The following is a 24,902-nucleotide window of genomic DNA, read 5'->3' on the forward strand; positions in this document are numbered from 1 at the left end:
GCAGCATCTATGGAGCGAAGGAAATAGGCGACGTTTCGGGCCGAAACCCTTCTTCAGACTGATGGGGGGTGGGGGGGAGAAGGAAGGAAAAGGGGGAGGAGGAGGAGCCCGAGGGCGGGCGGATGGGAGGGTGGGAGGAGACAGCTAGAGGGTTAAGGAAGGGGAGGAGACAGCAAGGGCTAGCAAAATTGGGAGAATTAAATGTTAATGCTATCCGGACGCAAGGTCCCCAGGCGGAATATGAGGTGCTGTTCCTCCAATTTCCGCTGTTGCTCACTCTGGCAATGGAGGAGACCCAGGACAGAGATGTCGGGTTGGAATGGGAGGGGGAGTTGAAGTGCTGAGCCACCGGGAGGTCAGGTTTGTTATTGCGGACTGAGCGGAGGTGTTCGGCGAAACGATCGCCCAACCTCCGCTTAGTCTCCCCGATGTAAATCAGCTGACATCTAGAGCAGCGGATGCAGTAGATGAGGTTGGAGGAGATGCAGGTGAACCTTTGTCGCACCTGGAACGACTGCTTGGGTCCTTGAATGGAGTCGAGGGGGGAGGTGAAGGGACAGGTATTGCATTTCTTGCGGTTGCAACGGAAAATGCCCGTGGAGGGGGTGGTGCGGGAGGGAAGGGAAGAATTGACGAGGGAGTTGCGGAGGGAGCGGTCTTTGCGGAAGGCAGACATGGGGGGAGATGGGATATTTAGTGCGATGAGAAAAATGCCAGAGTGCAGGTGACAGTGTTACTGTGTGGAGCTACAAAGTATTACTGATTTTTTTTTAAATGCAAGGGCCGCATTGAGGTTGGTTGGGCATTCTTTGTAAGTGACAGGACTTTGAGAACAGTGGGGAAGAAGCTGTTCTTGAACGTGGTATATGCTTTCATGCTTTTGTATTTTCTGCTTGATGGGAGAAAGGAGAAGAGAGAATAACTGGGGTATGTAGTTCATGATTATGTTGGCTGTTTTGCTGAAGTGTAGCGTGAAGTGTAGGTGAAGTCAACGGGTTGGTGGGAGGAAGCTGTTTTGCCACAACTCTACAGTTTTTTTGCAGTCTTGAGTGGTGCATCCAGATAGGATGCTTTCTCTGGCGCATCTGTGGATAAAACTAGAAAAGTCATATTGCAGCTGTATAAAATGGTGATTAAGCCAGATTTGGAGTATTGTGTGCAGTTCTGGTCACCTCACCAGGAATGATGTGGAGACTTGGAAGAGGCTGCAGAAGTGGTTTATCAGGAGGCCGCCTGGATTTAGAGAGTATTAGCTGTAAGGAGAGATTGTACAAACTTGGATTGTCTTCTCTGGAGCATTGGAGGCTGAGGGATGACCTGATAAAAGTGTATGAAATAATGAGAGGCAGAGATAGGGTAGATAGTCTTTTTCTCAGGGAATGTCAAATACTAGAGGGCTCAGCTTTAACGTGAGAAGGGGTAAGTTTAAAGGATAAGCCATGATCACATTGAATGGCGGTGCTGGCTTGAAGGGCCAAATGGCCTACTCCTGCACTTAATGTCTATTGTCTATTGATATTGATGAGGCAAATGTTTCACGCAGAGAATGATAGGTGCCTGGAACTCACACTGCCAAGCGAGATGGTGGAAGCAGATATGATAGTGACATTTAGGATGCATTTGGCAGACACATGGACAGGCATGGTATAGAGGTATAAATCGATATCCCACAGCTCCGCTCAGTCCGCCTAAACCCACCTGACCTCACGGTTGCACAACACTTTAATTCTCCCTCCCATTCCCACACTGACCTTTCTGTCCTGGGCCTCCTACATTGTGAGGCCCAGCGCAAATTGGAGGAACAGCACCTCATTTTTCGCTTGGGTAGCTTACACCACAGCGCTATGAACATCGACTTCTCTAACTTCAAATAGCCCTTGTTTTCCCTCTCTCTCCATCCCCTCCCCCTTCCCAGTTCTCCCACTAGTCTGACTGTCTCCGACTACATTCTATCCCTGTACCGCCCACTCACCTGACATCAGTCTGAAGAAGGTCTCGATCTGAAACGTCACCCATTCCTTCTCTCCAGAGATGCTGCCTGACCCGCTGAGTTACTCCAGCATTTTGTGTCTGCCCATGTGCAGGCAGAAGATTTTAGTTTAATTTGGCAAACTCTCCAGGGATCTGTTTCTCCTTCCGCAGTAACTGCTAACCTGCTGGGTGTTTCCAGCATTTTCTGTCCTTTTAATTCAAGTTTCCAGCATAGCTTTATGTTTTGAAAAAATTCAATTTTTCTATTTAAAAAGAAGCAAAGTGGTGGGATTAGGAAGATGAATTGAGGTCAGAGGTCAAGATGCCTACCTCAGGATAATGTTCCCTGCTTAATGAAGGAGAGCAGGTGACTCCTGATTGATGGGGAGAATGCTGCGATAGATGATCGATGAGTTTAGTTTGGTTTAGGGATACAACGCTGAAACAGGCCCTTCGGCCCACCGGGGCCCAATCACCGACCAGCGATCCCTGCACATTAACACTCCCCGCACATTACACCTGGGATCTCTCGCCGAGGTCACTAGCGTTGAATCTCCGCCCAGCTCGGCCTATGGACTTTGGGAGCCGCGGTCTCCGGTAGGAAGCAGCCAATTCAGAGGCTCTGGACCACTGAGAGTGTTCTTCCGTTCGAGGGCCTGAAAACATCGGGCCACCGTAGCGGCGATTGCGGAGGTCTCAATAGCCCCCGACCACGGGTGAACAGAGGAAGAGACTGAACTTTGGTGCCTTCCCTCACAGTGGGAAACGCTGATTCCGCTGTGGAGGGATGTTTTATATGTTTTATGCTAAATTCTAAAGTGTGGTGTTTATCTTATTTGCGTGCTGCATGATAACTCAAATTTCACTGCACCAATCCATTGTCCTTTGCCTTTGTAAATTACCCCTAATGTAGGTGGGTGGTGGGAGATTTGGATACTGGTGGCAATTGATGGGTTGGTGAGCATTTGGTAGAGAGAACTGGCCTCTCTGCCCTCTGCCCACCACTGCCTACTGTTGTCACTGGGTGACTGATGTCCCTCACCTTCTGTCTCACAGGTTACTTTTGACGGGAAAGCACGGACTGACAGCCTGGCTGAAGTTGAACTGCCTCTTAGTGTGCTGGAGAAGCTGACAGAAGAGGAGGCCAATGCTGTGTCCAGGGCCCAGTTTGCCTTCTTCAGAAGGACAGGACTCTTCCAGGTAAGCACCGAGTGTATGGGCAAATATATACTTTGTATCCTGTTTCTCTTGTTCTCTTTCTATCTTTCTCACTAATTTCCTTTCTGAGTATTTCTCTTTCTCTCTATCTATATCTTCCTCATTCTGTTTTCTCTCTTCCATTTCCCTATCTCCTTCAACCTCTCCCACTCTCAGTTCCCTGTCTATATTCCTATTTCCCCACTTACCTTTTCTCCCCTCTCCGCACCCTCTCACTCCTTCCTCTTTCCCTCTCCCTCAACCTTGTTCTCTCTCTTTCCCTATTTCTTTACCCTCTTCCAGTCTCCATCTTTCTCAATCCGCCTGCCATCCTCTGCATTTCTCAGTGTCAGGTTTGTCACCTCTCTTATTTTGCCCCCCCCCCCGCCCCTCTGCCCCTCCACTGTGCCCTTCCCCTGTCTCTGCCACCTCGGTCACAGGGCGCATGAGGGGTGTCCCACCATCTCCTGACCCCCTACCCGGCCTGTCCACGGTTTTCATCTGACACGGCCTGGAGCACTCCAGGAACGCACCCCGTGACACTGCATCACACCGGCCATTTAACTGGGACTTGTCTACTTTGACAGGACCCGCGAGGATTCGATCTGCAGAGCTTTGTGGTGGCCAGCAGCTTGGATAATATAACCATCAGTAACCTCTCCGAACCTGTCAGGATCCGGATCAGACACAGGAACCCTCAGGTATGAGCCGTCTCTGGCAGTGATACTTGTTACAGGCTGTGCCTTGCATTCTTGAGATAGTCTTGTCAATCTTCTTACTGTTTTTTTGTGTGTAATGTTTCTCCTCACCTGCTGTAGGTGTTAATACATCACCCTCTAGCACAGTGGAGCCTGTCGTACACTAAAATAATCTCCTGCTACTCCCACTCCCCAGGCTCCTTCAGCGGTGTTTGAAGTGTGTATCCAGGTTCCTTTTGAACACTTGCCTTCAGAGCAGGAGCAAGCTATTTAGCCTCTCTCACATGTACTGCTATTTAATCAAATTATGGCAGACCTGATTGTAACCAAAATTTCGTAATGCCCATCTACTGCTACTTACTTTTAACTTTCTTGCTTATGACGAGCAGCCCAGATGTAGGAAGGAGGTCATTAAACTGGAAAGGGTGCAAATAAAGATTTGTGAGAACGTTACCACGATTGGAGGGCTTGAGTTTTCAGGAGCGACTGGATAAGCTAGACCATTTTCCCTGCAGTGAAAGAGGCTGGAAGACGACCTAACAGAGGTTTAAAAAACCACGAGGAGCATGGAGAGGATCAGGCGAATTGCGCAAACCTTTTCTTTCTCCTAAGGTCGGGAATCAAGAACTAGAGGGCGTAGGGTTTAAGGTGAGAGGGGATAGATTTAAAAGGATCCTGAGGGGCAACTTTTTCACACAGAAGGCAGTGGGTACATGGAACAAGCAGTGGAGACAAGTACAATTACTTGTCGTAAACATTTGAAACACTTTGATGGGTACCTGGAAGGGTTGGAAGAGATTTGGGCCAACGCAGGCAAGTGGGACTAGGCCACTTTGGCAACTTGGTAAGCATGACTGAATTGGGCCGAAGCACTGTTTAGTTCTGTATAGCTCTAAAATGAAAAAATCTCCTTACCTCTGCCTTAAAAATATTCAGGACTTTGCCTCCACTGCCCTGTGACAACGTGAGTTCCAAAGATTGAGAAATAAAGCACATTGCTGTTGTTAAGTGAGTTTTCCCTTATTTTTAAACAGTCCTGATGCACGGCCCAGACCTGAAACATCACCTGTCCATTTCCCTCCACAGATACTGCCTGACCCACTGAGTTCATCTAATACTTTATTTTATTGCTCAAGATTGCAGCATCTGCAGTCTCTTGAGTCACCTGTTTGTTAGGCAAGCCAGCTGTCACCAGCCTGGTTATTCAGTAACCAGTCTTCACTCACCTGGTAATCGGAAATTCAGTCTTCTCCATCCTGACTTAGCTCAATGAGCCATCATTGTTGGTCTGATTATTCAATACCAGGAACCATCAGTGGGTGTCACTGCAGTCAAACATCAAGTGGCACAGCTCTTCTCTGCCGTATGTAGGTCATTGACTGTGGTGCAAAATTTAATTTCAAAATCTTCAGTCTCAGTCTGAAGAAGGGTCTCGACTCGAAATACCACCTATCCATGTCCTCCAAAAAAGCTGCCTGACTCACTGAGTTACTCCAGCATTTTTTTCCCTGTCAACCAATATTTCTTTGTGTCTTCGAAATCTCCAGGCCGAGTTCTGCTGGATTATATAATTGTCTGCACTTTTGGGGCAATTGTGCCAGGAGTGAGCTTTAAATCCTCAATCCTGCTCCCCATGTGCACAATCTTGTAAAGTTGTCACTTTTCAACTTTTTTAACCGTTTTTTCTCCAGAAATCCCAGCTTGTCTGAGACTTTGCATGTCACCCTTTCTTGTACTGTCCATTGAGTTGGCGCCCCTCAATGCTTCTCTCGTGACCTCAAATGACTTCCCTGACCCTCAATACTTAAAAGAAAACGTCCTCACCAAGTTAGAGCATTCTCTCTCTGAAATGCAAGGGGACATCTTCCTTGGAAAAAATATAATCTTAAAAAACTATTACATTGAAGATGTTCTCCAAAATCAGGCAAACTTAAATTCCTCCTCAGACTCCCTGCTGAATTCCAATGCTGGTTGATCAGAGATTTGCTCAGGCTTGGAATAAAGGATATCATAAATACTCTTTGTGTAAGAAAGAACTGCGGATGCTGGTTTAAATCGAAGGTAGACACAAATGCTGGAGTAGCTCAGTGTGACAGGCAGCATATCTGGAGAGAAGGAATGGGTGACATTTCGGGACGAGACCCTTCTTCATAAATACTCTTTTAAGTCTAATGCCTTCATTACTGCCCCTGGCAACTCACAGATTGTGGAGCAGGCTTACATTTGTCCAGCACTGGCCTTGCAACTGATACTATACTAAGGTCACTCTGAAAGACTGAATAGAAGATTACCAGGAACTTACTCGGAAGAGGAATTGAGGCCAGCATAGATCAGCCATTATCATATTGTAGGGCAGGGCAGGCTTGAGGGGTAGAATTGTCTTATACTAATATTTTCTTGAGTAACGTTCCTGTTGTTAATATTGTCAGGTCTCCAGATGTAACTTTACTAACTTAGTTCACTGAAGACCAGGGCAGTGGCCCATTGTGCTCTGGCCAGTGCTATCCATCAACCAATATTAGGTTATTATCATATTGGTGTGTTTGGGAACTTGTTGTGTGGAATTATTATCCCATGGAAGAAAACAGGAGCAGGAGTAGGCCACTCAGTCCCTTAATCCCGCCCCGCCATTTGATATGATCAGGGGTGATCTATGCTGGTCTGAACTTCTCTTCCATCCCAGTTCCCCGTGCCCCTCAATTCCCTGACCTTTCAAACACTTATCAGCTTCCTCTTTAAATAACCAGCGATTAAGCTTCCACAACCCTCTGGGGTAGAGAAATCCAGATTCATGGCCCACTGCAATGTGGTCCAACACACCTCTGCTTTAAACGATCGTTTCTTTATAAAAATTTAAATGTCCACTACCGATGAGACTCCCGCGCCATTGGAAACATTTGTCAGGTCCTCCATTTCATAGGGCATAAGGAATAGGAGCAGAATTAGGCTATTCAGTCCATCAAGTCTATTCCACCATTCAATCATGGCTGATCTATCTCCCCCTCCTAACCCCATTCTCCTGCCTTCTCCCCATAACCTCTGACACCCGTACTAATCAAGAATCTATGCCTTAAAAATATCCACTGACTTGGCCTCTACAGCCTTCTGTGGCAAAGAATTCCACAGATTCTCCACCCTCTGACTAAAGACATTTCTCCTCTTCCTAAAAGAACATCCTTTAATTCTGAGGCTATAACCTCTAGTTCCAGACTCTCCCACTAATGGAAACATCCTCTCCACATCCAAAAGCCTATACTTTACTTGATGTTTATACTCTTGAAAAAGATACAACATTATTGCAAGTTTAATGTTCTTTTCAACTGTAAAGAAGTGGAAACTTGCATCTGAATTCTTGTTTCTTTAACAGGAGGCGTTTAAGCCACTCTGCGCCTTCTGGGATTTAACACTGAACAGTAAGTGTTTTCCATTGTTTTAATAAGCAACTGTCCTGAATTAAGACTATGGTCTCATTAGCACAACAGATGCAAATCCAAGTTACTTTTGTTTAGAGTTTAGAGTTACAGAGTGGAAACAGGCCCTTCGGCCCATCCAGTCTGCGCCAACCAGCGATCCCCGTACACTAGCACTATCTCACACACTATGGACAATTTACTATCTTTACCGAAGCCAATTAACCTACAAGCCTGTACGCCTGCGGAGTGCCGGTGAAAAACGGAACACCCGGGGAAAATCCACACAGTCATAGGGAGAACATATAAACTCTGTACAGATAGCACCCATAGTCAGGATCAAACCTGGGTCTCTGGCGCTGTATGGCAGCAACCCTTCCCCTTCAGCCCACCTTCCCCATTTAGGTCATGTGCTCCCCACCATCTATGGTGCACTCAACAGCCGTGGTCCTAATGACATTTGAGGTCTGTAAACACTGAGACGATGGTTTCTTGATAAATGGAGTAGCTGATATTTTGGAGGCTGCAAACATTGGGAAAGAAGCTGTTATGAGACAATCACAACTACACACAATATGCCATATAAGGTCCAGTGGTGGTGTTGGATTAACCCATCTTCTGACACCTTCTGATGCAGGATCACAGTAACATAGAACAACAGTCTATTCAGCCCTTCCAGCCCGTCCCACGATCCAACATGATTATGTCTGAACCATACTCCTTACTACATTTCCCTCAACTCATTTTGCGCCTCAGAATGTATCCATGTTCATAAATTCATGTGATAGAATCAGAATTATGCCATTTGGCCCCTCGTCTACTCCACCATTCAATCACGGCTGATCTACCTCTCCCTTCTAAACCCATTCTCCTGCTTTCTCCTCATAACCCCTGACACCCGTACTAATCAAGAAACTGTCTATCTCTGCCTTAAAAATATCCATTGACTTGGCCTCCACAGCCTTCTGTGGCAAAGAATTCCACAGATTCACCACCATCACCTCCTTCTTCGATGTAGTCATTGACGCCCTCCACTGCCTTCTGTGGTAGAGATGTTTGCCATCCCAGAGTGAGGATATTTCTCACCATCTCAGTCCTATCCCTTATTCCATAACTGCAATCCTCACAGAGGGAAACATCCTTCCTCCATGAAGGCTGCTCGAGCTCAGTTGGAATGTTGTACCATTTCCTCAAATTTTAACTCCTCCTTTGGCAGACGACAGTGGTGGCTGGAACACTCAAGGATGTCGCGTCGATCCTAGGTCCAGCGCCAATGAAACCATCTGCCTGTGCAACCACCTCACGCACTTTGGAATACTGCTGGTAAGAATCTCTTTTTATGTCGAGGGATGCCAGATACCGCATGACAATGGAACTATCAGAGTAAACTAAATGAGCAACTAATCAGTTCTTTGATTGGCTATTTGGGCGGTCAAGTCCTGAGTTGTGTCTTGATCCAAAATCCGCAAATTCATAGTTTGTGTGAATTTTGTTTTTCCCAAACCTTAACCCCAAAACTTATCTCGCTGTTAACAAATTCTTGAAACGAACCTCTCTGAAGCTGCCTTGCCCATTTAAGTGTGTAGGAAGGTAACTGCAGATGTTGGTTTACAGCGAAGATGGACATAAAATGCTGGAGTAACCCAGCGGGACAGGCAGCATCTCTGGAGGGAAGGAATGTGTGATGTTTCGGGTCGAGACACTTCTTCAGAAGAGTAGCAACCTGAAGCAACACCTGTTCCTTCTCTCCAGTTTTGCCTATTTAAGTGCCAGTCAAAATACTTCCAGAACGTAATGATTGTGTTTGATTCCACCATTTCCTTTGGAAGTGCATTCCAGCCATCAACCACTCTCTACGCTAAAACAAAACATTTCCCTCAAATTACCTTTAAAACTCCTTCCTCCCACCTCATTCCTATGTCCTTTTGTTCCTGATACCATTACCAAAAAGATTTTGATTATCTACTCTATCTATGCCTTTTATAATCTGACATACCTTTGTCAGGTAAAATGTAGCCACATTCACTCCTTGGTAAACAAGCCTATCCAATCTTTCCAACAACAAAAGTCCTTCAATCCAGTTAACATCTCAGTGAGTTTCCTCTGTACTCTCTGCAATGTAATCACATCCTCCCCGTTGAACTCAATTAGCCAAATAGCCTCCTTTCAAGTTGCAAAGAAAAATGAAAATATGAACCGTACTTCACTAGCTGTTGGGTTATCTAGAAATTGTACTTAAAATTCCATTAAGCCTCATTGTTACGGACCTGTTTAGAATGGATTTTGGTTATAGTGGTAATCAGACACCACTGTCGCTTTAAAAACACTGTAAACAACTTTGAAATTGACAAGCAATTGCTTTGATTGTCACTTGTGCAACGATACTCGATTAAACAATATAACAAACACCCTTTAATATTTTTAGCTCACAGTAGCAAAAGTTCAATTTTAACTGGTAAAAATAACTATTTGCAAACAACTCATTTCATGGAGTGACCTCCAGGTGGTTTGAACGAATCCCTTGTTTGGTTATAGCAGATAATCAGCAATAATGGACAACATATCACAACGCTCTTCCCTATAGTCCAATATAACGAGTTATCTAAGCATTTCCTTCTTTCAAATTAAGAATTGGTCAGGTGGAAGAATGGCTTTTCTTCTCTCTGCACTCCGTGTGGAGTCACTGTTCAATGTCATGATATACATTCTTTGTTCAAGTATCACCCCCTCCTTACTGTGCTAGTTCCCATCTGCACTTTCACCTGTAGGAAGAGGGCAGGGTGTCGGCCTAATTACAGTCTGTAGTTATTCTTTATGTATCATCGGTTTCATCCTCCTGCAGGACATCTCAGGGATGGCTCAAAAGATCGATGCGGTTAATACGAAGATCCTGACCTTCATCACTCACATAGGATGTGGGATCTCAGCCATCTTCTCGGCAACAACCCTTCTCACATACGTGGCGTTCGAGTGAGTGAAACTCGACTTTGGTAGATTGGGACACTGTGACACAGTCGGGCTTGGGTCAGCGTAAGGAAGGGGGTCAAAGGGTGAGGACAGGGTCACCTTTTCTTCTACCTGTTCTTCATAGATGAACTCACCATATGCCGAGATAATATTTAGAAAGTTTCCCCTGATGTAGTGATAATGGTGGGGGAGGGGTGATGGTGAAACGATGGGAAACTTTGCTGAGGTAAGGGATGGAGAGGCACTGACTGGAAGCTTGTCGTACACTCCGTCTGTCTCTTGCTCTCCAGTATCACCGGCTTGGATTTGTCTGTGTCTGTGTGTCTCAGTCCATCACAGGCTCATCATTTCCTTCTATCCAGTCCATCTTCATAGTGTACATAGCAACAGGAGATCCTTTTTTTCCTGTAGCTATCAAACTGTACAACTCCTCCCCCTTCTATTGTGGGGTAGACTGACTCCCCTTCCCCCTCCCCCCTCCCCAATCTTTGCACATCCCAAAGCCTGGACTTTCCACTTGTCACTTTAATTTCATGTTTCATGTATCTTGTGTTTTATAATTCGAGTTTCACTCTACCTTAAATGGTACACGTGACAATAAACAGACCTTTGACCTTTGACTATTGAAAGTTCTATTGTATCATATCGTACCGTATCACATCAGGAAGGCTGGAGGTATCACCAAGGATGCCTTGTCTCTCTTATACCTCTCTACCTTCTGGGAGAAGACACATGATAAAGCTCAGACATCCATACTTAAGAACAGCTTCTTCCCCACTGCGATCAGACTTCTGAACCAATTACTTCTTTCACTACTTTAATTATATTTTGCACCACTCGGCTTTGCACTACAATCTTGCACCATTCTGCTGTTTTACACTCAGCCTTGCACTTAATGTTATATTTATTATTGCCGTACGTATACTGTTTACTCTATAAGCTTCATGTGAACAAAACCTTTCATTCCACCTAGTGTGCATGGCAAAAATAAAATCTGTATCTGTAGTGGTTTTATTGTAGACATAAAGGTGCCGGTAAGCATGAAATAGTTCACACAACACTATTCACTGCTGTACAAACATCTAGTTTTCAACCTTTTAGATGAGTTGGTATAGCATACCGGATGTACTGTAACAAAAAAGTACTGTGTAACTGTACCTGTGTGTGTGATTGTCTATGTGTATGTGCCTGTTTGTATGTGTGTAAACGTATATGTGTACTCATCTTCCTGTCCATCTATGTCAGAATTAATAACTGTCCAAAGACGTACAGGTTTGGAGGTAAATTGGCTAGGTAAATGTAAAAAGTCCCTTGCTTGTGTAGGATAGTGTTAATGTGCGGGGATCGCTGTTCGGCGCGGACCAGGTGGGCCGAATGGTCTGTTTCCACGCTGTATCTCTAAACTAAACTAAACTAAAATGTCTGTGTTTAGTTTCTGTTTCTGTGTGCGCTAGTGTGTGCACATGCGGTTATGTTTGTTTGTGTGTGGCTATGCCGTGCCTGTGTGTGTCCAACTATTTCAGTGAGATCATGGTCCATATTAGAGTCTGCTGTGATCTCACTGACTGGTGGTAGAGGCATGAGGGCCAAATAATTTCTGTTTTATTAGTTCTTATAAAACAGTGGAAGCCCATTCAGACCAGTGTATTTATCCCAGCTCTCGGCTCCATCCCATCAGTCCCACTTCCTCACATATTCCCTTGCAACTAGTTCTCTCTGCCAAATGCTCACCGACCCATCAATTACCACCTGTATCCAAATATCCCACCACCCACTTGCTCTAGGGGGCATTCACAGTGGCCTATTAAACAATGGCATATCTTTGGGATGTGGGAAGAAGAGGGGAGCACGGTGGCACAGCAATATAGCTACTGCCTTATGGTGCCAGAGACCCGGGTTTGATCCTGTCTATGGGTGCTTGTCTGCACAGAGTTTGTACGTTGTCCCCATGCCCTGTGTGGGTTTTCTCCGAGATCTTTGGTTTCGTCCCCCAATGCAAAGAGGTACAGGTTTGTAGGTTTATTGGCTTGGTATAAATGTAAAATTGTCCCTAGTGTGTGTAGGGTAGTGTTAATGTGCGGGGAACTTGGTCAGTGGGGACTTTGTGGGCGAAAGGGCCTGTTTCCGTGCTGTAACTCTTTAAAACTGCTGTAGCTTTGGGAGCAACAACAGCAGGAGGAGTTAGCAAGAGATACGACTGATTGGCTCTAGCCCAAGTGGGAGGAGAGAAGTGAGTCAGTGCTGGGAAAACTGAGGAATTTGGTTTGTAAATTGGTAAATCAGGCAATTTATCAGTCAATTTAAGCAAGACTGCTCTTAGCGAGCGGCAGTGAGTGAGCGGCCTTGTGAGAAAAGTGTGAGTCTTTGGCTCGAGAGTCTTCGGCGAGGAAGCTGAGGAGAGGAGACTACGCAAAACACTGCAGAGGGAGAGACGAAAGAAGGAGATGTCAGGCAAGCTGATTCAGTGTGATGCTTGCAGTATGTGGGAGGTCAAGGACACCGCTGGTGCCTCTGGCTGCTACAAATGCGAAAAGTGCATCCAGGTAGAGCTCCTGAAGGGCCGTGTTGGGGAACTGGAGAAGCAAGTGGATGACCTCCGGTTCGTCCGAGAAACGGAGTCGTTCCTCGACAAGTCCTACAGTACGATTGTTACACCTAAGGTACTGGAAGAGAGAAGGTGGGAGACAGTGAGAACGGGAGGGAAGCATGGAATGCCAACGTCCCCGGGGGTTGTACCTCTTGTGAACAGGTTCACCCACTTAGAAGCTGTCGGGACAGAAGAGGTGTTTACACTGGGCGGTGGACTGGCTTGTGATGCGAATAGGGCTGTTGAGCCAAAACCAAAAAGGCCTAAGGCAGGCAACGCCATTGTAGTCGGAGACTCCATTGTGAGAGGTACGGACAGGGGTTTCTGCGGCAACAGACGGGATGCGAGGATGGTGTGCTGCCTTCCTGGTGCTAGGATCCAGGATGTCACGGACAGAGTGCAGAAAATCCTCAAGGGCGAAGGTGAACATCCGGAAGTGGTAGTGCATGTCGGCACAAACGATGTCGGAAAGAAGGGGATGAATATTCTGCAGCGTGACTTTAGAGAGCTCGGAAAAATGCTGAAAAGCAGGACCTCCAGGGTTGTTATCTCCGGTTTGCTTCCAGTTCCTCGTGCTGGCGAGAGCAGGAACAGGGAGATACGGGACCTGAACGTGTGGCTAAGGAACTGGTGCATGGGGCAGGGATTTAGATTCTTAGATCACTGGGATCTGTTTTGGGGTAAGGGGGAACTGTACAAAAGGGACGGATTGCATCTTAACAGGTGTGGGACCAGCATTCTGGCAGGCAGGTTTGCCACTGCTACACGGGTGGTTTTAAACTGAATAAGGGGGGTGGGGTGTCGAATGGGCTAGTGGAGGATGGAGTTAAAGGGAAAGGGTTTCTTAAATGGGTGAGCGTAGAGACAGAGGGGTGTAAAATGAGGGTAGAAGCAATAGGTAGCAAGGTGAAAAGTAAAAGTGGCAGGCCGGAAAATCCAGGGCAAAAATCAAAAAGGGCCACTTTTCAACAAAATTGTATAAGGGGTAAGAGTGTTGTAAAAACAAGCCTGAAGGCTCTGTGTCTCAATGCAAGGAGCATTCGTAATAAGGTGGATGAGTTGAATGTGCAGATAGCTATTAATGACTATGATATAGTTGGGATCACGGAGACATGGCTCCAGGGTGACCAAGGCTGGGAGCTGAACATCCAGGGATATTCAATATTCAGGAGGGATAGAGAGAAAGGAAAAGGAGGTGGGGTAGCGTTGCTGATTAGAGAGGAGATTAACGCAATGGAAAGGAAGGACATTAGTTTGCAGGATGTGGAATCGGTATGGGTAGAGCTGCGAAACACTAACGGGCAGAAAACGCTGGTGGGTGTTGTGTACAGGCCACCTAACAGTAGTAGTGAAGTTGGAGATGGTATCAAACAGGAAATTAGAAATGCGTGCGACAAAGGCAAAACCGTTATAATGGGTGACTTCAATCTACATATAGATTGGGTGAATCAAATTGGCAGGGGTGCTGAGGAAGAGGATTTTTTGGAATGTATGCGGGATAGTTATCTAAATCAACATGTAGAGGAACCAACGAGAGAGCAGGCTATTTTAGACTGGGTATTGAGTGATGAGGAAGGGTTAGTTAGCAGTCTTGTTGTACGTGCCCCCTTGGGCAAGAGTGACCATAATATGGTTGAGTTCTTCATTAGGATGGAGAGTGACATTGTTAATTCAGAAACAATGGTTCTGAACTTAAAGAAAGGTAACTTTGAGGGTATGAGACGTGAATTGGCCAAGATTGACTGGCAATTAATTCTAAAAGGGTTGACGGTGGATATGCAATGGAAGACATTTAAAGACTGCATGGATGAACTACAAAAATTGTTCATCCCAGTTTGGCAAAAGAATAAATCAGGGAAGGTAGTGCATCCGTGGATAACAAGGGAAATCAGGGATAGTATCAAAGCGAAGGATGATGCGTACAAATTAGCCACAAAAAGCAGCATACCGGAGGACTGGGAGAAATTCAGAGACCAGCAGAGGAGGACAAAGGGCTTAATTAGGAAAGGAAAAATAGATTATGAAAGAAAACTGGCAGGGAACATAAAAACTGACTGCAAAAGTTTTTATAGATATGTGAAAAGAAAGAGATTAGTTAAAACAAATGTAGGTCCCTTGCAGTCAGAAACGGGTGAGTTGATCATGGGGAACAAGGATATGGCGGACCAATTGAATAACTACTTTGGTTCCGTCTTCACTAAGGAAGACATAAATAATCTGCCGGAAATAGCAGGGGACCGCGGGTCAAAGGAGTTGGAGGAATTGAGTGAAATCCAGGTTAGCCGGGAAGTGGTGTTGGGTAAATTAAATGGATTAAAGGCTGATAAATCCCCAGGGCCAGATAGGCTGCATCCCAGAGTACTTAAGGAAGTAGCTCCAGAAATAGTGGATGCATTAGTAATAATCTTTCAAAACTCTTTAGATTCTGGAGTAGTTCCTGAGGATTGGCGGGTAGCAAACGTAACCCCACTTTTTAAGAAGGGAGGGAGAGAGAAAACGGGGAATTACAGACCAGTTAGTCTAACATCGGTAGTGGGGAAACTGCTAGAGTCAGTTATTAAAGATGGGATAGCAGCACATTTGGAAAGTGGTGAAATCATTGGACAAAGTCAGCATGGATTTACAAAAGGTAAATCATGTCTGACGAATCTTATAGAATTTTTCGAGGATGTAACTAGTAGCGTGGATAGGGGAGAACCAGTGGATGTGGTGTATCTGGACTTCCAGAAGGCTTTCGACAAGGTCCCACATAAGAGATTAGTTTACAAACTTAAAGCACACGGCATTGGGGGTTCAGTATTGATGTGGATAGAGAACTGGCTGGCAAACAGGAAGCAAAGAGTAGGAGTAAACGGGTCCTTTTCACAATGGCAGGCAGTGACTAGTGGGGTACCGCAAGGCTCAGTGCTGGGACCCCAGCTATTTACAATATATATTAATGATCTGGATGAGGGAATTGAAGGCAATATCTCCAAGTTTGCGGATGACACTAAGCTGGGGGGCAGTGTTAGCTGTGAGGAGGATGCTAGGAGACTGCAAGGTGACTTGGATAGGCTGGGTGAGTGGGCAAATGTTTGGCAGATGCAGTATAATGTGGATAAATGTGAGGTTATCCATTTTGGTGGCAAAAACAGGAAAGCAGACTATTATCTAAATGGTGGCCGACTAGGAAAAGGGGAGATGCAGCGAGACCTGGGTGTCATGGTACACCAGTCATTGAAAGTGGGCATGCAGGTGCAGCAGGCAGTGAAGAAAGCGAATGGTATGTTAGCTTTCATAGCAAAAGGATTTGAGTATAGGAGCAGGAAGGTTCTACTGCAGTTGTACAGGGTCTTGGTGAGACCACACCTGGAGTATTGCGTACAGTTTTGGTCTCCAAATCTGAGGAAGGACATTATTGCCATAGAGGGAGTGCAGAGAAGGTTCACCAAACTGATTCCTGGGATGTCAGGACTGTCTTATGAGGAAAGACTGGATAGACTTGGTTTATACTCTCTAGAATTTAGGAGATTGAGAGGGGATCTTATAGAAACTTACAAAATTCTTAAGGGGTTGGACAGGCTAGATGCAGGAAGATTGCTCCCGATGTTGGGGAAGTCCAGGACAAGGGGTCACAGCTTAAGGATAAGGGGGAAATCCTTTAAAACCGAGATGAGAAGAACTTTTTTCACACAGAGAGTGGTGAATCTCTGGAACTCCCTGCCACAGAGGGTAGTCGAGGCCAGTTCATTGGCTATATTTAAGAGGGAGTTAGATGTGGCCCTTGTGGCTAAGGGGATCAGAGGGTATGGAGAGAAGGCAGGTACGGGATACTGAGTTGGATGATCAGCCATGATCATATTGAATGGCGGTGCAGGCTCGAAGGGCAGAATGGCCTACTCCTGCACCTAATTTCTATGTTTCTATGTTTCTATGTTTCTAAAAATAAGCCAGAGCATCGGGGGGAAATGCATCTGCCCATTTCCTCCTGCCTTTGTTTCATGTAGGATATCTAAGGTACTGTGGGGCTCTGAAATATGGTCACAATTACGATCTGATAAGTAACATTAACAACAAACATGAGTAGACTGGAGGAGATAACGCAGTAAGAAGTGAATTAACCATCGCCCTGCCTCCTCCAGCAAACTGCGTCGTGATTATCCGTCAAAGATCCTGATGAATCTCAGCACTTCGCTCTTCTTCCTGAACTTTATCTTCCTGATCAACGGCTGGATAGCGTCGTTCAACATCGCCGGGCTGTGCATTGCCGTTGCGGTTCTTCTTCACTTCTTCCTGCTGGCTTCCTTCACCTGGATGGGGCTCGAAGCAGTTCACATGTACATCGCCCTGGTCAAGGTCTTCAATACCTACATCAGAAAGTACATGCTCAAATTCTGCATCATCGGCTGGGGTAAGTCCGTCCCGCTTGTGTCTCTGTTGCGCTTGTTTCTTTAACTCCCGTTTTTGTTCTGCCTGTTTCTTTCTTCTGCCTGTTCCTTTATCTTCCCACCTGTTAACGCATGTCAGGAAGGAGACTGAAATACAAAATGAATTGTGCTGCCAACTCCAGGATAATCAGACTGTGATAATCCACCAGCATCTCTGGAGAGAAAGAATGGGTGACGTTTCAGGTCGAGACCCTTTTTCAGACTACCTGTGCTTTTGTTCTGCCCATTCCTCTGTTTTCCTTGTTTCCTTGTTCAGTCTGTTCCCCTGTTTGACCTGTTTCTTGGCTTTGTCTATTCTCTGTTTCACCTGTTTCATTATCCCACCTGTTTCTACTCCATCTGTTCTTTTGTTCTGCTTGTTGCTCTGTGTGCCTGTTTCTGGGCTGTACCTGTTTCTTTTATTCCTCTTTCATTCTTATGTCTGTTTAGCCTGTTTCAATTATTTCTTAGTTCCAGAGATCTATGTCTCATGGCTTCTTATAAGCAATGCCACAGCATTTCAGATTATAGAAACATAGAAACATAGAAAATAGGTGCAGGAGTAGGCCATTCGGCCCTTCGAGCCTGCACCGCCATTCGATATGATACTGGCTGATCATCCAACTCAGTATCACATCCCTGCATTCTCTCCATACCCCCTGATCCCTTTAGCCACAAGGGCCACATCTAACTCCCTCTTAAATATAGCCAATGAACTGGCCTCAACTACCTTCTGTGGAAGAGAATTCCACTGATTCACCACTCTCTGTGTAAAAAATGATTTTCTCATCTCGCTCCTAAAAGACTTCCCTCTTATCCTTAAACTGTGACCCCTAGTTCTGGACTTCCCCAACATCGGGAATAATCTTCCTGCATCTAGCCTGTCCAACCCCTTAAGAATGTTGTAAGTTTCTATAAGATTATGCTTAAACAGGAGAGATTTTAATCAGAGAGTGGGGATAATGGGCAAGATGCGACATTTGTTGATCTTCAAAAAATGTTGTCAGGGCCGCACATTTTCACCATTTTTATAAAATTCTTAGATAGCGGGATTTGAAATATGGATCCGTTTTATCGAAGATTCTAGACTTGGCACTAAAGTAAGTCGTGTAGATGGAAACATTAAAATATAATGCAATGTCCTTCGATGAAGCAAATACTCAAAACAATGGCTAATGGATTTTGAGGTGTGGACTCCACTTGGATACCAAAGTAGGATGGAAGCATTTGCTGCATGGTGATATGCTAGATACAGTGGAGGTGCTGAAAGATTTTGAAGTTTATGTACATGAACCATAACAAATTTCATGAATAGTTGCAGGAAATAATCAAAAGGCTTAAAATGGAAGGCAGAAGGACAGGAATGCAAGGTGCTATCTTCAGAATGCACTGCAGTGATGCTGAGGGTTTTTCAACAAATGTGTGACCTTTGTTCACAAGTGGCGGCAAGATTGCACCACCCACCCTCATCACACCACACCCCACCATCATCATACATCATCGCATGCTCACACTTCCTCTCGCCTCCTCACAAATCACCACACACTATCACACTATCGAACACACTCACACACCATCATCACATAGCATCATCACATACCATCACACCATTAAACACCCTTACACGCCATTGAACCTCACCATTGTCACACACCATCAGACCCTCCCACTTCCCCGCACTCCCTCACAAACCATCACAAACCACCACACAGCGCCACACCATCTAACACCCTCATATACCTTAATCACACACCGCCACACTATCAAACTCCCTACAACACCATCATCACACACTGTCATATCATCAAACAACCTCAACACACCATCAAACATCCTTGTTTAAGAAACACCCTTGCACTCCAACACACACCATCGCACATCATCACACACTCATATGCCATTATACGGCATCCACACCATCACACATCACAACACACCATCATCATACACCATCAGACCATCACTCACCTTCACATACCCTCACATATCTCACATCATCACACAATCACACACTATCACATATCAGCACCCACCACCATATAATCCCACACCATTTCACACTTTCCCACACTATTGCAAACCATCGCACACACCATCACACGAGGACACGCCATCAAACTTCAGCACCCACCACCACACATAATCACACACCATCTCACACTATCACACACGATTGCAAACCATTGCACACCATCACACACTATCACATAGTGACAGCCATCCACCACCACACATAATCCCACATCTCACACTACCGCACGCCATCACACCACCACACACGATCACGCACTATCCCACACCTTCACATATCATCAGACCATCACCTATCATCAGATCATCACATAGCATCACACTATGAAACACTGCGCACACCATCACACACCCTTACAATCACACACTATCGCACACTATCCCACTACATCTCACTATCACAACTATCACACACCCTCACTCGTCACACACCATCTCTCACTAAAACACACCATCACATACAAGAACACCATCACACCCACATACCATTTCACCATCGCACCCCATCCTAATTCGGTTGCTGGGCCTACATAGAAATCTAGAACATAGAAACATACACGTTTGAAGTCTCCATATTATAACCATTTGGGAGGCAGTGGATGAAGAAGGTATGACACCACCACCTTCTCAATGGCAACTGGGAACTGGTGATGTAAACTGGCCTTGCCAGCAACACTAGTATCCTGAGAATGAAAAATAACTGAGTGTGTTTAAGTCATGGTGACCCAGACAGAGAGTGAAACTTTCTTGCAGGGTTCTCAGTTCCCGTTTATGCTGTGACCGTACATCTGATCTAAAGAAATGATGTTGTTCTTCCAGATTTGCAGTGTGGGCTGGATATATTATTCTCCAAAGGCATGTGGCTATCATCAGTCAGGGCATTCATTATAGAAGTTGAGATGTTATGTTGCACTTGTACAGTACATAGGTGAGACAACAGTATTGTGTTCAGCTTTAGTCACCCTGCTATAGGAAAGGTGTCTTCAAGCTGGAAAAGGGGACAGAAAGGATTTGCAAAGGTATTACCAAGATTTGGGGGCCTGAGCTACAGCGAGAGATTGGACAGGCTGGGATTTTATTTGTTGGAGTGCAGGAGGCTGAGGGGTGATATTACAGTGTTGGATGCCATGAGTGGGATAGTTAAGGGGCTGTCCCACTGCGGTGACCTAATTGGCGAGTTTAGAAGAGTTTAGGAGAGTTTGAAAAAGTGTCATGTTGAAGACCTCCTTCGACCATGTTGAAGACCTCCTTCGACCATGTTGAAGACTAGCTTCGACTAGCTTCGACTAACTTCGGGAAAATCAGACACCGAATAGTGGAGAGTGAAGATGACCTCCTTCGATCTCCTATGACCTCCCTTCGACTATGTTGAAGACTATCTACAACTACCTTCGACTACCTTCGATTGCCTTCGACTACCTTCGATTACCTACGAATAACATGCCGACCTACTACTACCTACCTCGACTAAACCTACGAGTAAAAAAAAATCTATTTTTTTCCATGGCGACCTTTCTTTACTCGCGGGCATTTTTCAACATGTTGAAAAATACGCCACGACCTAGCTGAGACCTCGAGTACGCGGGTACTACTCTCGAGCATGAAGGAGAGTTACAAAGACCTCTTAGGACCTCGTGTCGACCATGCTGCGAGTATGAGTCGAGGGCAAACTCGTCTGAACTCGCGGATTAGGTCACCGCAGTGGGACAGCCCCTTTAGGAAGAATGCACAGAGTCTTTGCACTAGTGGAGTTGAATCAAGAACTAGAGAGCATAGGTTTATAGTTAGAGGGAAAATATTTAGTTGGAACCTGAGGGGCAACATAGAAACAAGTCAGCATCGCCATTCAATATGATCATGGTTGATCATCCTAAATCAGTACCCCATTCCTGCTTTTTCCCAGATCCCTTACTTCCATTAGCCCTGAGAGCTATATCTTATGGCCCTGTCCCACTTAGGAAACCTGAATGGAAACCTCTGGAGACTTTGTGCCCCACCCAAGGTTTTCGTGCGGTTCCCGGAGGTTTTTGTCAGTCTCCCTAATGGTCGAAAGTGGTTTCCACTTCTTCTATGTTCCGGCGAATATTTAAAAAAATTAAAAAACGGCCGCGACTAAAAATAGGTTGCCATTTTAAAAATAGGTAATTTTTTAGTCGAAGCCGGTTGCGATGCTAGTTGAAGGTGGTTGCCGGAGGTTGCAGGTAGTGGTTGCCGGAGGTTGTGGTTGCCGGAGGTTGCAGGTACTGCAACCTCCGGCAACCACCTTCAACTAGCATCGCAACCTCCAGGAACCTCTGGGAACCGCACGGAAACCTTGGGTGGGGCGCAAAGTCTCCAGAGGTTTCCGATCAGGTTTCCTAAGTGGGACGGGCATAACTCTCTCTTGAAAACATCCAGTGAATTGGCTTCCACTGCCTTCTATGGCAGAGAATTCCACAGATTCACAACTCTGAGTGACAATTTCTTTCCTCTACTCAGTTCTAAATGACCTACCTCTCATTGTCAAACTGTGACCCCTGGTCTGAACTCCTCCAACATTGGGAACATTTTTCCTGCATCTAGCTGGTTCAATCTCTTAAGAATTGTATATGTTTCTATAAGATCCCCTCTCATCCTAAATTCCAGTGAATATAAGCCCAGTCGATCCATTCTTTCATCATATGTCAGTCCCCCCATCCCGGGAATTAACCTGGTGAACCTACACTGCACTCCCTCAATAGCAAGAATGTCCTTCGTCAAATTAGGAGACCAACACTGCACACAATGCTCCAGGTGTGGTCTCACCACGACCCTGTACAACTGCAGTAGGACCTCCTTGCTCCTATAGTCAAATCCTCTCGCTATGAAGGCCAACATGCCATTTGCTTTCTTCACGTCAATGCCTTCATTGCCTGCTACATTTTCGTAGAGAGGCTGGTGCATAATGGAACAAGCTGCTAAAGGAAGTGATTGAGGCAGCTACAATAACGGCACATTTCATTTCACTGCACATCTCGTATGTGTATGTGACGAATAAACTTGACTTGACTTGACTTGATTTAATGGGTATCTGGGTAGGTATATAGATAGAAATGTTTAGAGGGATGTGGGTCATATATGGCCAAATAGGATAAGCTTTGATGGGGTCCTTAATCGGCATGGACGTGTTGGGATGATGGGCCTGTTTCTGTGCTGTATGTTTCTATGACTTTATATTTCCCTTCCGTTGTGTGTTCACAGGCTTGCCTGCACTGGTGGTGTTAATCGTCTTTTCAATTCGCACGGATTTCTACGGGGTATCAGTGTATGGCAAGGACGACACAGACAGTGGCTCCGAATTGTGAGTTTCTCCTCTTGTTCTGAGGCTATCTCCCAGGGTTGACGTGTTCTTGCATTAACTCTGATGCTGTGGGGTCTATGGTGGCACAGTGAGGCCAATGTGGGAACCAGGGACTCTTTCACAAATGGGGCAGGAGGTGTTTGACACAGTGTGTTGATCATGAGGTGGTGTATTCCTTCCTCCGCGTTATGCCTATGCACATTTACTTTGGTCTTTACACTTTAGAGATACTGTGCAGAAACACGCATTTTGGCCCATCGGATCCATGTCTAACAGCGATCACACTGTACACTAACACTATCCTACACACTAGAGCCAACTTACAATTTTAACGAAGCCAATTAACCTACAAACCTCAATGTCTTTGGAGTGGTGGAGGAAGCAGGAGCAACCCATGGGGTCACAGAGAGACCGTACAAACTCCATAAAGACAGCACCCATAGTTAGGATTGAACCCTAGTCTCTGGCGCTGTAAGGCAGCAACTCTACTGCTGCGCCACTATGCTGCCCAATTTCCAGTGCATGGATTCGAGACTCTCAATACCATCCCAAATAATCCTTTTCTGCTCATGACTTCATAACCCTTGATACCCTTACTAACCAAGAATCTGTCAATCTCCGCTTTAAAAATATCCAATTACAAAGCCATCTGACAAAGAATTCCACAGATTCACTACCCTCTAACTAAAAAAATTCCTCCTCCTCGCCTTTCTAAAGGTACACCCTTTATTCTGAGACTGTGCTGGACTCTTCCACTAGTGGAAACATTCAATGGTGTCAAGGGTGTCAAGGGCATGAGCCGGAGATTGCAGAAGTCTGTGAGGATAGAAACATAGAAACATAGAAAATAGGTGCAGAAGTAGGCCATTCGGCCCTTCGAGCCTGCACCGCCATTCAATATGATCATGGCTGATCATCCAACTCAGTATCCTGTACCTGCCATCTCTCCATACCCCCTGATCCCTTTAGCCACAAGGGCCACATCTAACTCCCTCTTAAATATAGCCAATATTTAATGCCAATAAGGATGCTGCACTCCCCAAGCTTTGAGCATATTCTTGAAACATTTCCTTGTTGGCCTGATAATTTCCTTCCATGATTGAGCAAGTTGTGGACACAAGGAACTGCAGATGCTAATTTACAAAAAAAAACAAAAAGTAATGGAGTACCTCAGTGGGTCAGGCAGCATCTCTGGAAGATGTGCAAAACTGGAAGACATAGAAACCCAGTCTGAAGAAGGATTCCGACCCAAAATGTCACCTATCTATGTCTTCCAGAGATACTGCCTGACTCGTTGGGTTACTCTCGCAATTTGTGTCATTTTATAAGTTATTGTTTATTATTATCACGTGTTCCAAGATACAGAGAAAAACTTTATTTTGAGTGCAAACCATCCCGTACATGAGTACATCAGGTAATGCGAAAGAGAAAATAAACCAAATGCAGAAGATAATGTTATAAGAGTCATAGATAGGGTAGACAGTCAGAACCTCCTGCCCAGGGTGGATGAGTCAAATACTAGAGGGCACAGCTTTTAGGTGAGGGGGAGAATAATTTAAAGGAGATGTGCAGGACAGGTTTTTCCACTGGGAGTGATGGCTTTTATTGTGCAGAGAATGGAAGGATGTGCAGAGAAGAATTAATTTAAGTTGCCGTCATGTTTGGCACAGACATAGTGGGCTGAAGGGCTGTTTCTGAGCTGTGATATTCTATGTTCTGCTGTATAGAAGTCATTGGGCCCCATATCTGAGGACGGGTATTCCGCTGTAGGAGAGGGTCCAGAGGAGGTTTACGCAAATGATCCCAGCGATGGTTGGGTTAATGTATGATGAATGTTTGACCGCACTGGGCCTGTACACGCTGGAATTTAGAAGCACGAGGGGGGACCTCAATGAAACCTACCAGATAGTGCAAGACCTGGAATGAGTTGATGTAGAGAGAATGTTTCCATTAGTGGGAGAGTCCAGCACCAGAGGGCACAGTCTCAGAATAAAGGGCGTACCTTTAGAAAGGAGAGGAGGAGGAATTTCTTTAGTTAGTGGGTGGTGAATCTGTGGAATTCTTTGCCACAGATGGTTGTGGAGGCCAAGTAATTTGGTATTTCTAAAGCGGAGATTGACAGATTCTTGGCTAGTAAGGGTGTCAAGTGTTATGAGGAGAAGGCATGCGAATGGATTGAGAGGGAAAGATAGATCAGCCTTGATTGAATGGTGGAGTAGACTAGATGGGCCGAATGGCCTAATTCTGCTCCTTTGAATTATGAAGTTATGAACCTAATAACTATATGCTGTTGTGTATTGGTTAGCATGTCTCAGG

The 24,902-nt window shown here is 45.4% G+C and overlaps 1 protein-coding gene across 23 annotated transcripts in view; it reads left to right on the forward strand.

The window, feature by feature from the left end:
• adgrg6 (adhesion G protein-coupled receptor G6) overlaps positions 1–24,902 on the forward strand; it is a 195,230-nt gene that overhangs the window by 142,142 nt on the left and 28,186 nt on the right. For all 23 annotated transcript variants that reach the window (XM_033026023.1, XM_033026008.1, XM_033026011.1 and 20 more), the window contains 7 exons: positions 3,028–3,171; positions 3,756–3,869; positions 7,234–7,279; positions 8,493–8,599; positions 10,119–10,246; positions 16,952–17,220; positions 22,487–22,586. In XM_033026023.1, coding sequence (XP_032881914.1) covers positions 3,028–3,171; positions 3,756–3,869; positions 7,234–7,279; positions 8,493–8,599; positions 10,119–10,246; positions 16,952–17,220; positions 22,487–22,586 — 908 coding nt within the window. The remainder of the gene's footprint in view (positions 1–3,027; positions 3,172–3,755; positions 3,870–7,233; positions 7,280–8,492; positions 8,600–10,118; positions 10,247–16,951; positions 17,221–22,486; positions 22,587–24,902) is intronic.

Source organism: Amblyraja radiata, chromosome 8 (genome assembly GCF_010909765.2).
Source record: "Amblyraja radiata isolate CabotCenter1 chromosome 8, sAmbRad1.1.pri, whole genome shotgun sequence".
NCBI classification, from domain to species: domain Eukaryota; kingdom Metazoa; phylum Chordata; class Chondrichthyes; order Rajiformes; family Rajidae; genus Amblyraja; species Amblyraja radiata.